We start from the raw sequence: 17267 nt of genomic DNA on the forward strand, positions 1-17267 counted from the left end.
CTCTCTCGTGATGCCCTCTCTCCTCTCTCTCTCTCTCTCTCTCTCTCTTGTGATAGCCCTCCCCCTCCCTCCTCCCCTCCCCTCTCTCTCTCCCCTCTCACCTGTTGGTTGGTGATCGCGCTCTCTCCCCCTCTCTCTCTCCTCCCTCACCTGCTGGTTGGTGATGGCCCTCCCCTCCCCCTCTCTCTTTCCCTCCCCTCTCCCCCTCTCTCTCCCCTCTCACCTGCTGGTTGGTGATGGCCCTCCTCTCCTCTGACAGTCGATCGTAAAACACCGGCTCCTGTATGGTCCATAGCACCCGCGTCCCCGCTCCTACCAGCTGGTCGAGCACTGCTCCAAGCCTCGTCACGTTCCTTTCATACGCCTTCACTGCTAGCTCAGAGCCGTTGAGGTCTTGATGGCATGTGTGGCACTGCCAAGGACTAGCAGCTGTGGTAGTTGGTCCGATGAGGCATCTCTCCATTTGATTACATCGCCTCGCATCTTTTCATCCGCCATCGGTCTCCAGAGAAACTGCACGTGAAGTCCCAGCTGGGCATCTTCGTAGGCGATATCCTTGTGGCGGTCTTCTCCCTCGGGCGGGGGAACAGTCTCACCGAACTGACCAACAAACGCCGCGTAGAGCTGCCGCACTCGAGAGTCCCCAACAAACGCTATGCGGTTCCTCTGTCCGAGGAACTCAAGATAGCGCATACATCTTCTAGAGTCTCTCACGGAGTACGTATGAACCATGCATCCGTATGGCTGCCAGGCTTCGGCATGATACTCTCCTCTTGCCAACAACCAATCACACGAGTCCGTTCCATATACCACCCTGACGAGTCCATGATAGGAGATGAAGAACAGCACCAGGGCAACTGCCACGGAGCGCGCAGTAGCAGCGTTACAGCGGTGTAGTAGTGCGTGTGTCAGCCCGGGGCGGGTGGGTTCAGATGGCGGCGGGCCCGAGCAGTCCTCCTGAGACGTCTGGCTCCGGATGTTGGCTGGGGAGAACGTCATCTTGCAGGCGGCGCCTGTGGGCAGAGGGCGCAGAGGGTTAGAATGGAGCTGCGGTAGGGGTCACTGCAGAGGGTTAGAGTGGGGCTGCAGGGTCACCGCAGAGGGTTAGAATGGAGCTGTGGTAGGGTCACTGCAGAGGTCAGAATGGAGCTGATCAAGACACACATAGAGAGGTTATATGGGGCTGGTAAGTGGTGACATACATAGAGAAGCGTGTGAGGGGGCAGAGAGACGTTAACATAGGGGGTAAGACATGGCAGAGAAAGGGACATGGGGTTAAAAGGGGTACATGAGAGTACTACGGGTCACGGAACACAAATGTTATAATGGGTCTGTGTGCGGGACATATAGGGTGATTATACTGGGGCCGAGGGATAGAGGGGGCAGCGGGGGTTAGAGATACTGCGGGAGATACTGTGGGAGGTCACAGTGGGACTGAGGATACATGACACTATAGGGGCTAGAGAGACTTCTAGACACAGGGAGCTCATAGTGAGACTGAGCGCAGACGACACTGTGGACGACACCAAGGCCGTATATAGGAGGTAGAATGGTTAGCCGTTTATTTACATCGGTGACCTTGAAAGATGAGGTCAGCAGGTATCTACCAATCTTCGCCAACATTTATCTTCGATAATTTTATCCTCGACAGCTTAATATTAACCTTTCGGCTCCCTTAGAGCATAAAAAGACAATTTACTGCACCAGCAATGTCTTAAAAATCGACAAAACATTGACACCCTGTGACGTCATCTGTCTCTCAGCCCTATGTGGCAGGATAGAACCATAACCCCCTGAACGACACGGCAGATGGAGCTGTGAGAAGACAGAGGGAAGTTTACAATGGGCCTGCAAGAGAATGGCCATGGAGGTTAGAACAGGACTGCGACTGAGTCACTGGTTATTGGTTAATCAGCCGTTGGGGAGGCTACAGGAGAAGGTAGGACTAGTTTTGGGAGAGAAACACTGCAGGAGGTTAGCATAGGGATGGTGAGGGGCAGCATGAAGCTTATAATGAGCTAGAGGCACTAGGCAGATGAAGCCATGAGTTTGAAAGAAAGTGTGGGCGGGAGGGGACACACAGGCAAGTTATAAGAAGACAAGAGGGCAGAGGGAGCAATTAGAGGTAGCAGCAGAGCTGTGGGAGGGGACACAAAGCTTATGATACAGGGCGAGAATCAGGAGGTCTGAGGGGACTGGGGGGTAAGCAATGTTAGAAAAGGCACGGGAGGAGATGGTAAGTTTAGAGGGGGGGAATAAGAGGGATCATGGGAGGTAAGAGGAGATGAGGGCTGGTGAGGGGTCAAACAGGCTTAGGGGATATAAAAGGTCGGTGGAGGTAAGAAAAGGCAAGAAAAGGGGTTAGAAAGGGCTACTGGAGGGGACAGCAGGGTCAGATGGAACTGAGAGAGGGCTACTGAGCTTAGAGAGATGAAAAACCCCAGGAAGGACATTTGTAAACATGGCCAGAGAGAGATCAGTCAGAGGTAACTACAAGTCATTGGATAGAAAGGACAAGTCACTTGTCACCGCTTTAATCAGCCAACTGCTGAGGAGCAGCAGGAGGGCTGTTCACGGGCCCGGCCTGTGTGCGGTCGGACCGAACACAGCCTCCAAGCTCCGCCCACTGCATCCCTACGTCAGCCTTCCGTCACCGCACACAGCGATCGCTGTGGCCAGTCGGGACTGGCCACAGCGGACCGTCCACCCCATGCAGCCGTGACGTCAGAGCCGCCTACCCATCCCCTACCCCCACGCCTGCTGGACGCACAGCACACACACCACACGCAGCAGTGTGCGGTGCCCGTGAACACCCCTAGGATCACATGCATTGTATCAAGGCGATCTAATGATATAACCAATGGACCAGAGGTTTCTCAAAACACTTGACGCATGCCCCTAACATGAACAATATATTCAATAGGAATCAAAAAACAAATAATGCATTTTATATCAGATTTAGTATCAGCGGAAAATCACCCACCTTACATTGCAATACTTAAATAGATTAATTGGGTGAATTCTTACCTGTTGAGCAGGCGAGTAAGACCAAAAATCAAAACATTCACGGGCAAATATTCAAAAAAATCACCGAAACATATCCAATCAACGTCCCAAGCATGCCACGTAGTAAACAACCCGACCGGCACGAACCCTCTCGTGTAATGTTCAAAGATGTTTGCGGGATACAGTCGAGCAATAACCAGTGGAATGCTAACCAACCGGGGCGAGAAGAAATTTCAAAGAACGTGAGCAATGTGTTTTGTTTCCAATTTAGAACAGATTGCTACATGCGTCGTAATTGAAAACAAATTAGAGATGATAATAACAAATAAATGCTTTCATGGATAGTTCTTGTGCGATTGTTTTTTGTTGAAAAGATACTTTATTAGCTGAACAAAAAATACTTTTATAATCGATGAAATTAAAAGCGAAAGATATTTCATTCACGAAGAAAATAATTTGACACCCCTACCAGAGGTTCTCAAACTTAGCGGTACCCATCTCCTTGACCCCATTGGTTCTTGGTCCCGTCTGGGAGGAGGGGCTTCCAGGGCTGGACCGGGAGAGGTGGGCAGCGCTGCAGCCCCAGCTCAGCTGTGTCGTGTGCGCCTGTGCCGCACCACCGACCGGGTCGATCGGGCTGCGCGGTGGCGGATTCCATAGGCCGGGACGGCGCAGCGAGAGAGAGCCGGTGCTGTGTTTAGTGTTCTGTGGGAGAGGTGGGGCTCTGTTGAGCTCTCACATCAGTGTATGGGTGTGAAGTAGCGGTGCTGTGGTATACTGTAGAAAGTCATGAGGCTGCTAGTGGTGGCCCTAGCTGTGGCCTTGTGCTCCGTCGCGGCGACCAGCAAGGAGAAGAAAAGTTACGACGGAGATTTCCTCTTTGATGAGGAGGACGATTGGGTAAGGGTGTTCCCTATCGTCCCCCATGTATTATACATAGGTTGGTATGCCTACCTACCCGTTATCCAACCGTTGACAGAGGATCCGTCATGGTCTCGACATTGGGGTCCCAGCCAAAAAATGCACACCCTATACATCGGGCCGCATTACGAATTACGGAAGCAAAGATGACGGAAACACTTCGGTGACCGTTCCGTGCTTCTATCCTCAGGATACAGAAATCCTTCTCCTCCACACTGCAACCTCACTCTGGGCTGGACAGGCACCTGACGTTTATCTCATGCGGGCTGCTCCCTTGGAGCGGCACCGCTGCTCCCGAGGAAGCGCAGTGCGCACCCCGTAGCCGGGTGCAGAGAGTGCTTGGGGGGCTGGTCGGCCTGTCCATTCGGACGGGCTCAGCCCCGGCGACTCTCTAGGGTGTCTGCCCAAACCAATGTCTCCCCCTAATTCCTATCATCCTTCCGGCTCTGCAATGGTCTTGTCAGACCGAAAGGGCCTAACCCCCCCCCAAAAAAAAAAACACCGGTCATTTCTTATGTCAGGTCAAGGGTCAGGTCGCCAGAGGTCACCGAAGGTTAAGTTTAGTCCATTTTCAACTGCCTACAGCTAACTCGGGAACCAATAGAGCTATGGCGCCGCGGAAAAGCGCATTCGATAGCTCTTGGCTTTTATAGTATTTTTCTCAGATTTGGCCTCAGGTCAATGGTTTAGCCTTCAGAGGGCAACCAACTTTAAAATAGACATTTTCACGAAACATATTAATCGGTAATAACTTTTGACTGAAGAGTTAAGAGAGTCACGATATTAATTTTGCGAGCATCGTGTTCCTGTCGTCGAGACGCGTCGAATCAACTATATGTTGACCTTGAAGGGTCATTTTGCAAATTTGACCTCAGGTCAAGGTCATGACCTGACCGAAAAGGGTCATGTTGCATATCAGTCGATCCGTATCATCTAGCTGAACACATCTGACGTGTTTTCACCGCTCTAGTACGTCCCTATCAAAAGTTATCCCGCGCCCTGCTGGGGGGGGGGGTGTTTGAACACCCCCTTGTGGTTTTTCGCGAATATCTCAAAAACGGGGGCGCTCCGCGCCGCCGTTTTTGGTACACCTTATCATACAAAATTTTACACATGTTGTAAAAATTTCAGACCAAGGTCATTCAAGGTCAGGTCACCAGGTCACTTGAAGTGGCCTCACCTCATAAAAAGTTTCAATGTCTGTCATAGCTACACCGAGTGACCGATCGCTTTGAAACTTTCAGCGATTGCTAAGAGCAATAGCATGTACAAAATGTGTATCTCAGAATTTTGATATCGATGACCTAAGGTCAGGTCAATTTTGCGACCTCCCCATTATAAGTCAATGGGAGAAAATTGAAATGCGCCTATTTTGGACGAAAGACATTATAAACACTCCCAAACACTGAATTACAAGTGGTTTAGACACACTGAACATGAAAATGGTGTCCGTGACCCCTGTTTATGCCCTGAGGTCATCTTAGGTCACGAATGGTATCTAACAGTTTTTCGCAAATAACTTTTGATAGAGGCATGCTAGAGCGATGAAAACGCCTTAGATGTGTTCAGCTCGACGATACGGATCGACTGATATGCAACATGACCCTTTCCGGTCAGGTCATGACCTTGACCTGAGGTCAAATTTTCAAATTGACCTTTCAAGGTCAAGTTATAGTTCATTCGATGCGTCTTGACGAGAGGAACACGATGCCGGTAAAAGTAAGCTGGTACAAGGCTTGGGTCAAAAGCTATTGCAGAAAAAACTGTTTCCGAAAAAATCGGCTCTTATTGCAGTTTTTGCCCCCTGCAGGCAAAACCGTTGACGTTAGGTCAAATCTGAGAAAATTTCTCAGAAAGGGCGTTAATAGGGCTATCGAATGCGCTTTTCCGCGGCGCTGTAGCTCTATTGGTTCCCGAGTTATGCGTTGGCTTCTTGGAAATTTTCGACATTCGACCCGGAACTCGGCGAAATTTTGCCCTCAATGACCTCTGGTGACCTGACCTTTGACCTGACCAAAAAATTGACCGAATAATTTCCTTATTATTTTTGACGCTCTTTCGAACGCCGCCTTTCGCGTATCGCTACGTGGCCCAGGAGCCGAGTTAGAAGGGGGGTGTTCAAACACCCCCCCCCCAGCAGGGCGTGGAAATCCAGGACCCCCAGCCGGGCGCGGGTTATAGTAAAAACTGCTGGTGACCTTTCATAACCTGAGATGTCCTCAGAAGCACACAGAAGGGTCACAGGTGCATTTTTCCGATTCAGTGTGCCATTTTTATAGTTATGGACCGATGCTTGAGAGGATTTAGAACGACGCTCGTCCAAAGGAGGCGCTTTTCAATTTTCTTCCATTGACTTATAACGAAGAGGTCGCAAGGTTGACTTTTAACCCGCGCCCGGCTGGGGGTCCTGGATTTCCACGCCCTGCTGGGGGGGGGGGGTGTTTGAACACCCCCCCCCCTTGTAACTCGGCTCCTGGGCCACGTAGCGATACGCGGAAAGCGGCGTTCGAAAGAGCGTCAAAAATAATGACGAAATCACTTCGGTCAATTTTTTGGTCAGGTCAAAGGTCAGGTCACCAGAGGTCATTGAAGGCAAAATTTCGCCGATTTCCCGGTCGAATGTCAAAAATTTCCAAGAAGCCAACGCATAACTCGGGAACCAATAGAGTTACAGCGCCACGAAAAAGCGCATTCGATAGCCCTATTAAAGCCCTTTCTGAGTAATTCCCTCAGATTTGACCTAACGTCAACGGTTTTGCCTGCAGGGGGCAAAAACTGCAAAAATAGCCGATTTTTCGGAAACAGTTTTTCTGCACTAACGTTTGACCCAAGCCTTGTACGAGGTTACTTCTACCGGCATTGTGTTCCTCTCGTCAAGACGCATCCAATGAACTATAACTTGACCTTGAAAGGTCAACTTGAAAATTTGACCTCAGGTCAAGGTCATGACCTGACCGGAAAGGGTCATGTTGCATATCAGTCGATCCGTATCGTCGAGCTGAACACATCTAAGGCGTCTTCATCGCTCTAGCATGCCTCTATCAAAAGTTATTTGCGAAAAACTGTTAGATACCATTCGTGACCTAAGATGACCTCAGGGCATAAACAAGGGTCACGGACACCATTTTCATGTTCAGTGTGTCTAAACCACTTGTAATTCGGTGTTTGGGAGTGGTTATAATGTCTTTTGTCCAGAAGAGGCGCATTTCATTTTTCTCCCATTGACTTATAATGGGGAGGTCGCAAAATTGACCTGACCTTAGGTCATCGATATCAAAATTCTGAGATATACATTTTGTACATGCTATTGCTCTTAGCAATCGCTGAAAGTTTCAAAGCGATCGGTCACTCGGTGTAGCTATGACAGACATTGAAACTTTTTATGAGGTGAGGTCACTTCAAGTGACCTGGTGACCTGACCTTGAATGACCTTGGTCTGAAATTTTTACAACATGTGTAGAATTGATGTATGATAAGGTGTACCAAAAACGGCGGCGCGGAGCGCCGCCGTTTTTGAGATATTCGCGAAAAACCACAAGGGGGGTGTTCAAACACCCCCCCTCCCCAGCAGGGCGCGGGTTAAGTCAAAGCCTTTTTTTAGGTAAGGTCACTTGGCGTTACCTGTTGACCTGACCTTGAACGACCCGGGTCTGAAATTTTTCACATGTGCGGAGAGGATTTATGAACAGAACATGTGTACAAAAAACGGCGGCGCTGTGCACCGCCATATTTTTAGATAGGTTGGTATTCGCGAAAAAGCTGAGGGGGTGGCGTAAAACCGCCCCCTCCCCCCAGCACGGCGCGAGTTAACCTTTGCACGGTCCTAAATTGTCGCATCACTTAACAACGCCCTCAAAGCCAGAGGAGCTTTCACAGGGAGATGAAAATTACAGGGCCTGGTGTCATAGAGTAGTGGACTCAACAAGAGGCTTGTAGAATGGATGATATGCGTCATGAACTCTGTCGACCAACTTTAGAACCTGAGTGGCTCTGACCTGAAGTTGACCCTAGGTCGACACCTAATGTTAACCTCACCTAAATTTTCCGCGAGGGGTTGAATGGCGAGGAGGTGTTGTACCCCTTCGCCGGAACGTCTGAAGAAAAGCGATAGGTCCGGCGGGGATCAAGAAGAGATGACCTCCTGTTGAACTAACACGAGAATGCCCGATTGACCCGTGCTGTGTTTTTTTTTTTTCAGAAAGAGAAGAAAGAGAAGCCTATAGTAAAAACATGGATATGGGACCCGGAAAGTGAGTACCAACTACCTACGCAACTTTGTGTATAAATGTGCGCCGGGGATCCATCTTCTCTTGCACTAATTGCATGTTTATTTATTTTACTTTTTTGCTTGTGACTTTACTCATATGACACGTCTTTATATTTAGGATTAAAGAAAGAAAAAACGAAAAATTACGTTACCTACTGAGGCGTCCTTCAGGTTCCCATTATGCACAATTATAGCCTATGACGTAAATATTGAACAAATCAATGACGTTACTATCTGTCGCACCCTCAGGCGGCCTGTGTTCTGCGCTGGCGTGCCGATCCAACGAGATGTGTCTACTGGAGGATGCTTTTACCGCAGTCTGCGTGAGCCGAACCGAGCTGAAAACCAACGGGTGAGTGCTAATGAACTGCAGTTAAATAGTGGCGAGCTGATAGAATAGTGGTTTTCGGAGCGGAGGATTCAGGTTCGATCCTCATGCCGTCCATAACTGGTTTAGCGATGTGATTGATAAATAATGAATCCGTGAACGATATCTCCATAGGCCCTGTGGTGAAATCCCTGGGCCCGGGTATCCAATATCCATGTTTATCGTTTTGATGTTTGTATCTGTTTGTAAAATATATAAGCATCTATGAAACCATCTAAGAAATTGATGGCACTAATGTCGCACATAGAATATTGCAAAAGCTTATTTATCAAAACGCTAGAACCGTTAAGTTCGATAGCCTTTAGGGCTACGAACCCGCGTTTTGTCCCAGTGCAGCCATTGCATGAACGAACGTGACCTTCCTGCCAGCTATGGTGGGCGGCTATGAGGCAGCTCCGGGAGCTCGTCCGATTTAATTCAGAGGTAACGTTCCTGAGGTCGCGTTATTCCTTTCTGGCGCATTTATCTGTGTTGAAACTGCGGAACATTGTAACTTTAAATAATGATGCTGGTAACGGAAGGCCAAAGTTTGTTTTCGTGTTTCTGTTGACCAAAAGAAAAAGTTCATACTTCATGCTTAAATAACAATTTTTAATAAGAGTATTGTTCGATGCGTGGACGCGCATAAGATATAGCTATTGCAACTCTATAGCCCAGGAACAATATGATACCAGTGGAAATTCTTCAGGGAAAATACTGCATGCTGTTATCTTTTTTCAAATCATTGAATACTTTTCTAGTAAATTTAAGGTTTGTTTATCGTCCTAAAACAGAAGGTGTTATTCTACGTTGCCAGATGTTATCCATCAAAATCTGTCGACATTATCAATGGAAATCCCTGTCTGGCCCGTAGTAAAGTCAACTGAAAAGCCCCTGAGCTAATGGGTCAGCAAACTAGTTTCAGGTGATATCGGACGGCACCGATATTGGAATCGGTAGAGCAGCTCCACTGAACTCGGGGTCGGTGAAATATAGCTACTTAGGCAGTATCTGGCAGCGTGAAGTTATTTATCATTTTACAATATTAGTGAGTAGGGGAGAGTGGGGAAAGATGCCCAGGGTTTTACTATGTCATATATTATTCGAAAATGACGATCGGAAAACAAAAAGTTGGAGTTTCAACGGAAGCCGACATCATTTTTCTCCAAAAATATCACAATTTCGTGCCTGAAATATGATAACTATTTTTGCTATTAAGCATTTTCCTGAAGAAGTGAAAGGGGGCATCTTACCCCACAGGGTGGGAAAGACGCCCCCTGGCGTTGGGGAAGATGCCCCCTGCACTATAAGTGACATAAATGGGCCCGTGAATCGCCTGAACGAATCAGTAGTCCCTTCGAACCTGCGGTAGACACCAAACGTCATCGTAAGGGCCGTCAAAAGTAGTCGTAAGGGGCTTCAGGGGTCATCGTTAGGGCCATCATAGTCCAGCGCGGCCACACAAGTCTCCGTGGTGGCGTTCGGAGACCACTGTGGGGCCCTTATAGGTCTTCATGATGCTCGAGGGCCCTCGAGCCCATCGTGAGGACCTCAGATGCCAGCGCGGCCCGTGGAGCCAACGTGGGAGCCCTCAAAGGATGTCATGAGGGGCCCTGGAGCCAATAATGGGGCCCACAGAGGCCGTCGTGAGGGCTCTCAGAGTTAGATGCCGCCCAAAAAGTCGCTGTGTGGGCTTAGAGACCGTCATGGGGAGCACCCGACCGTACTGGACTCTCAATAGTCCCAGATCGGCTTTTGTCTCTTATCACAAGTATGTAATAAATGATTTGACGGGCTGCTGGAAGGACAGCCTACGGATTTAGGGGGCGTCTTTCCCCATCAGGACAGGGGGCATCTTACCCCAAGGTACCGAAGTAACATTAAATCAGTACAATTTGTTAACCATAAAACTACACCCTGAAACAACTGTTTGGGACACAGTACACGCATGTTAATGTATCACGACTATAGCAAGGGACGCAAAAATTATCTTCCTTCTTTGATATTGACAATGTTTTGACACCAAAATATTTTTTGAAAGCAGCAAATAAAAAACATGCAATCACCAGCCAGCTGTTGCCCAACTGAGCTTCGCAAATTTTTGTGCAGTTAACAAGGCAGGCTTCTGCTTCACGCTAAGAACATTAATTTCCAGGTTCGATTCTTTGTTTCGCCGCTAGAGGGGGTGGGGCGTCTTTCCCACCCTGGGCATCTTACCCCACTCTCCCCTACGGATTATTTACATTCATAACTCATAAGACGTCTTATCGAATGTCTAGTTGCCTCGCGCTCCACGTCTGTCATTCCATTATGTCATTCTCTTCGTAGCCATTCTTCATGTTTTTCTTCTGAAACTCATTACCGTTGTTTTCCTGTCCTCCAGCTTCCCTGGTCCCTCTTAAGTTCTTTTCGCCGTTTCTCCTAACCTACACGATTGTTCCCGTTTCTGTTTCTCTTCCTCCTTTATCTTAGCCAATAAAAAGGAATCTCCGACGGTTTCCTTGACAACGCCAATGCCGCGCCTCCCTTGCGGATTACATTTTTATTTAGTGGTCGTGTTTCACCGGCCTCCAGTGCTGACGTCTTTATTGGGACGTTCTGTCGGATTGGGGAAATGGTAAATTGATTGATGGCCCACTGCACGTCACCGAAGCTCGGATAGCTGCAGATCTGGCCGACATGGGAAGATCAATCCGCCCCTCCTCGTCGGCGTGGGAGTCCTTTCGGAGGGTCCGTTCTGTACTGTGGTGTAGTCGGTAGAACGTTAGAGTCATGGTGGTGGCTTCGAGTCGCTGTGACAATCGATATATGAGGGGTGACACTTGCCGTCCCGATATCCGCAAAGCGAGCCAACCATTCTGAGCTCATTTTCCGGTGGGATCCAACTCGAGCAAGTTGTAAGTCATACGAATTCTAATTAAAACTAAATGTCAACTAAAAAGAGATCCAGCTACAAAGAACCCGAAAGAGTCCAACTCAAACGAGAATTCAGCTCCAGACTGGGTCCAGCTCGGACGGGGACCCGGCACGGATTGATTGGGGGAGGGGAGTTTAGCTCACAGCTCTGGCTGACAGCTCGTCAAACTGTCAACTGTTAGCTGAAGCCTGAACGTCTGCCCTGGGGGTCGCTGTCATTGCATCAAACAAACGCAACGCCTATGACAACGCCAAGCCTGCCTGTCTCAGCGGCCAGCGGTGTAACATTTTGACAGGCCAAAGACTTCCATTTGATGTCAAAGCTGTTGATTTGTACTGTTCCTCCATCTATTTGCTTCTCATGACTTGGGTCTATCATGCTCTACACTCTGCTACACTTCAAGATTTTCATTCTGATCCTCAAAGTCTCTAGGCATTGCCTTTCTAGTTTCTCCCAATCGTTTTGTTTCTCCGGGATTTCCTTGGAAATTTATCGCACGACCCGAGTCGTTTGTCTCAGATCGGTTCAATTTGAGCTCTCTGGAAAATGGCGACGCGCACGAGCCTTTGTCAGCGTGGGCCCCGCCATTCCGGAGATGCGGCGCCAATAAACCGTAAGGGCGACTTTGATGCAGAGCTTGCCCAGATTTAGACTCGATTTAGATTTAGTCTTTGAATGGGGTTGTTGCATACAAACAGGGAAACTGCATATAGGGGCAGTATAAATAGATACTGGCAATATTCTGATGCAGGAATCGATTAGGTACTGCGGAGCCCGGAAGAGCAGGAAGATTGCTTTTATGACTGTACCGTAAAACATAATTTTCGTGACATTGCACAACTTGCACCTCTCTGCTTTCTATGAAATATCAATGATGTATGCTCATCATAACGGGTATTCTGGTGAAGTTTATAGTGTTTTCAGATACCTTCAGGTCACCAGGTGCGTTACTGGCTATTGCTTGGATTTATATTAGCGTTCGCTCTGCTTTTCTGCTTTGATTCAGGGCACAATCACCTGATGCAGCGGCATGTCACGTGATACGACCAGCTTACCGGAACCTCTTACGACTCGCGTCACGTGACAGGTGCATCAGCCGGCCGCACCCAATCCCTTTGTCACGGGCTGCTACGACCGCACCCTGCTGTATCATCACGTGACATCAGGAGCAGCCAGCCGGCACGTGCTTTTGGACGCTGAGTCCAAGCTGAAATATGAATGGATTATTAGATAAATATGAGGCGCTTTATGTCGGGCTGCGTTATCACTTTGCTTGCATGAAGCTGGGATTTTTTTTCCTGAAGCTGCTGGCCGTTATGGAATACCTACCTAATGAAAGTCGTAATAGGCCTAAGCCAAAGCAATATTCAAGGGCCGTTCTGGACAGCCATGGCTGCGAGATAATTCTCATTTAGCAGTGCTTCCACCCGTAAATCGAAACTCATTTCTGCGCATATGCCTCTTTTATAATGCATTCCAGGACCAGATGATGAAGAATTGCAACATTCCTGGAGCCATTATGGCTAGCAATTAGCATGTAACGGAAATGGTTAGTGTTGTCCAGATCATTGTTTTGTTTCTACGGCTCGGGGTAGGTACGTACCTACCTATCTTTTCTGATAAAAGCTTTCTCAGGGATGTCAATGGCCTAGAAAAGCCTCGTGTTGAATTCAGCGGCCGACACGGCGCCATCCGGAACCAATCCAATATGGCGGCGCCCACGTCCGTCTGTGTCCAGGAGGTATGAGTCACCAGCGCCGCGCCGGCTGCGGAAACTGCAGCACTGTCTGTGACGTCACTAAGGCAATGGTCCAGAGTGGGTGTGGCCTGTCTGGTGGCACAGCTGATACAAATATGGCGTCAGAAACATTATATGTAATATGTATAGCATTGCTATGATGCTTTGTGAGGTGGATATATGCCACAAATGTTAGCGTCTATGAGACACTTTTTGTAGTTTTATTTATTTATTTATTTATTTATTTATTTTTTATTTATTTATGCAAGTATGTATGTATGTATGTATGTATGTATGTATGTATGTATGTATGTATGTATTTATTTATTCATTTGTTTATTTATTTGCCTTTTATATTCTAAAGCTTGTCTCACTGCCTCTGACAGCTCGGAAAAGCAGGGCTGCGGAGTCGATGGATTTTCGGCGACTCCGACTCCGACTCCGACTCCGGCTTTCAAAAACCAGCTCCGACTCCGACTCCGACTCCGGGCAGAATTGTCGATTCCGACCGACTCCAACTCCCGACTCCGACTCCGCAGACCTAGCAGGGCTGCGGAGTTGACAGATTTTCGGTGACTCCGACTCCGACTCCGGCTCGGGTTTCTAAAATCGACTCCGACTCCGACTCCGACTCCGGTCACAACTGTCGACTCCGACCGACTCCGACTCCGACTCCGACTCCGACTCCGCAGCCCTGCGGAAAAGACACCATTATCAGCGCATCAAAGTAGCCACAGCGTCATTTTCCAACAAGCAAACATCGGCCGACTTCAAACTTTCTGGAAAATGGCATCAGTTAACCCGCGCCCTGCTGGGGGGGTGTTTGAACACCCCCCCCTGTGGTTTTTCGCGAATATCTCAAAAACGGCGGCGCGGAGCGCCGCCGTTTTTGGTATACCTTATCACACATCAATTCTACACATGTTCTGAAAATTTCAGACCAAGGTCATTCAAGGTCAGGTCACCAGGTCACTTGAAGTGACCTCACCTCATAAAAAGTTTCAATGTCTGCCATAGCTACACCGAGTGACCGATCGTTTTGAAACTTTCAGCGATTGCTAAGAGCAATAGCATGTACAAAATGTTTATCTCAGAATTTTGATATCGATGACCTAAGGTCAGGTCAATTTTGCGACCTCCCCATTATGAGTCAATGGGAAAAAATTGAAAGGCGCTTTTTTTGGATGAAAGCCATTATAAACACTCTCAAACACTGAATAACAAGTAACTAAGACACACTGAACATGAAAATGGTATCTGTGACCCCTGTGTATGCCCCTGAGGTCATCTCAGGTCACGGATGGTATCTAACAGTTTTTCGCGAATAACTTTTGATAGAGGCATGCTAGAGCGATGAAAACGCCTTGGATGTGTTCAGCTCGACGATACGGATCGACTGATATGCAACATGACCCTTTCCGGTCAGGTCATGACCTTGACCTGAGGTCAAATTTTCAAGTTGACCTTTCAAGGTCAAGTTACAGTTCATTCGATGCGTCTTGACGAGAGGAACACGATGCCGGTAAAAGTAAGCTCGTGCAAGGCCTGGGTCAAAAGTTATTGCAGAAAAACTGTTTTCGAAAAAATCGGCTATTTTGGCAGTTTTTGCCCCCTGCAGGCAAAACCGTTGACGATAGGTCAAATCTGAGAGAATTGCTCAGAAAGAGCGTTAATAGGGCTATCGAATGCGCTTTTCCGCGGCGCTGTAGCTCTATTGGTTCCCGAGTTATGCGTTGGCTTCTTGGAAATTGTCGACATTCGACCTGAAAATCGGCGAAATTTTGCCTTCAATGACCTCTGGTGACCTGACCTTTGACCTGACAAAAAAAGTGACCGAAGTGATTTCGTCATTATTTTTAGCGCTCTTTCGAACGCCGCCTTCCGCGTATCGCTACGTGGCCCAGGAGCCGAGTTAGAAGGGGGGGTGTTCAAACACCCCCCCCCCAGCAGGGCGTGGAAATCCAGGACCCCCAGCCGGGCGCGGGTTAAAAGACGGCCTGCCAATAGTGGACTGTGGACTAGCCATACAACTGTGAAACTGCTTGTTCCTTTTATTTTGCTTGTTCTTTATTTGAAGTAGGAATTTAAGTGTACGAGTATGAAATGAAACATTTATTTTTTTTAGTTTCAGTCTTTCTGTCTTTCCAGGATCAATGTTGCACGATCGGGAGGTCATGTTTTTGATAAGTGATCGAAATTTCGAAACACTCCATATGTTATAGGAACACAAACCCCGTATTACAAATACTATGTGTATATGTTTCTTTTGAATTAAATATGCAATGCGCTTTGTCCATGTAATGTTCATGTATCTTTATATATTTACCTTAGTTACGTATCTGCATTAGCTATGCTGGTAGGTGCTTGGACGAATAATAAATAGCAGGAAGCAGCCCCTGTACCATGTGCTTTGCCAGTCCGCACTGGGGCCTGCTGACCGGGTTTGACCGAACCAGACTGAGTTGGGGCTGGGAACTAGCCAGGCCCGCCGAGGAGGGGGGATGGGGGGGGCGAAGGGAGGGTCGATCGATACAGGGCGACGCCGCTTCGTCGGCAGCCAGCCCGGGCCGGCCTGGGGTAGTCGGTATTGGGCCGGTCGGCCCGGGCTGGCCCGGGGTTTGGGCTGGGTGGTTCACAGCAGAATTGGTCCCTGGGTGGTCCTAGCAAATAGCATTAGCCCGGACAATCGCTCTGGGTCCAAACAGTCCAAGGCAGGCCCTGTGGTCCTAGCAGCTCCTGATACTCAGTCCTTTTACTCTGTCGGCAAGTGGGCAAAAATTGCTCTGTGGCGGTTCTCTGTGGTTTGAATTGGTCCGGACGGTCTAAAGCAGCATTGGTCCTTATGCGATATCTGATGGTCAGCGTTGGCGCTAAGGTGATCCAAGGTGGTTTCACTGGTTAGCATTGATCTTTAGGTCTGTTCCATATCAAGCTTGCAGTCGGAGTTTCTTCGGCAGATCGCTCCTCCGCTCAAGAATTTGCGTCTTAAAATGTAAGAGCTGTATACAGAAATCACGCACTGCTTTCAGCAGGGCACTTCGGCTGCAAGCTTGAAACGGAACAGAGTATAGTTAGTAGAGATGCCACAAATTTGCAATTTCATTACCCGCCCCGCCCCGCAGCTACCCCTTGCCCAACCACAACTACCCGCAAGCTGATTTTGGCTGAGCCGAACCCGCAAAAAAACCGCAATTTTAAAAACCTGCTTTTGCAAGAAAAAAAAATACAGCTGGGTCAATGCTAGAGCTACATAAACCTTACTTGCTTCATTGCTGTGCAGAAAAAGGCAGCCAAACAAATAGTAAGGACTTGAAATTTCTATGCTAAGTCCTCAGGAAGTTCACACTGGATAGTGGAAAATGAATAATGCATCAATACATTTGAAATTCCTTTCTGAAAAGAGTTCAGTAAAATCTTTCTCTCACCTTACCCTTCAGCATTGGCTGAGGATCAAAATTTCACTCTAGCTCCCTCTCAATATTAGGCTTCTAGAATGATATTGTTATCAAAATGAATGTTGATATAAAAAGATATGCGATTTCCAGTTAAAAATAAATAGTGACACGTTGAATAATGAGTATCCAGCCGATCTACACATGAAACAAATCATGCAAAATCCCAGCAAAAACCAACTAACCACCAATGAACCACGCGTTTCTGGAAACATGCGTCAGAAGCGTCACCAACAGCTGATTGCAAGGAATGTTAAAGCGACTAAATTATTGCAGCCGTAGTTAGTGCGAACTTGTTGCGAAAACATCGTTGTATAATGCATATTTATGTGCCATTCTGATAAAGTTATTTTACACAACAGCTAAAGTTTTACAATTCAGAGTTAATCACCTGTTAAAAAATAAAGAGACAGTAAATACTAAATTAAATGAAATAATTTTAAAGATGGTCTTGGTAATGCTCTCCGGCTGGTCATCTCTCGGCATACAAATGCCAAGAAAAAAGACAAAAGAAATAAATGCGACCAGCTACGTGGTTTTTCTAACATGTATAACTGCTATTTTGAGGTATTCAAAAACCAAAACAGAAAAATTGATTA

At 47.7% G+C, this 17267-nt stretch overlaps 2 protein-coding genes across 2 annotated transcripts in view; one reads left to right on the forward strand and one right to left on the reverse strand.

Moving 5' to 3' along the window:
* Positions 1-229: 229 nt before the first annotated feature.
* LOC122371962 (N-acetylneuraminate 9-O-acetyltransferase-like) lies at positions 230-3115 on the reverse strand. The gene is made up of 2 exons (XM_043348764.1): positions 3028-3115; positions 230-1013 (listed from the first exon to the last, which is right to left on the reverse strand). Exon 2 carries the CDS (start codon positions 997-999, stop codon positions 373-375), a length of 627 nt encoding a protein of 208 aa, XP_043204699.1. The 5' UTR covers positions 1000-1013; positions 3028-3115; the 3' UTR covers positions 230-372.
* Positions 3116-3516: 401 nt separating this feature from the next.
* Positions 3517-17267, forward strand: part of LOC122371958 (proteoglycan Cow-like) — a 66487-nt gene continuing 52736 nt past the window's right edge. Inside the window, exons 1-3 of the mRNA XM_043348761.1 lie at positions 3517-3906; positions 8126-8177; positions 8444-8546. Of these exons, the coding sequence (XP_043204696.1) occupies positions 3796-3906; positions 8126-8177; positions 8444-8546 (266 nt within the window). The 5' untranslated portion in view covers positions 3517-3795. The remainder of the gene's footprint in view (positions 3907-8125; positions 8178-8443; positions 8547-17267) is intronic.

Source organism: Amphibalanus amphitrite, unplaced genomic scaffold, assembly GCF_019059575.1.
Source record: "Amphibalanus amphitrite isolate SeventyFive unplaced genomic scaffold, NRLGWU_Aamphi_draft 001299F_arrow, whole genome shotgun sequence".
NCBI lineage: Eukaryota > Metazoa > Arthropoda > Thecostraca > Balanomorpha > Balanidae > Amphibalanus > Amphibalanus amphitrite.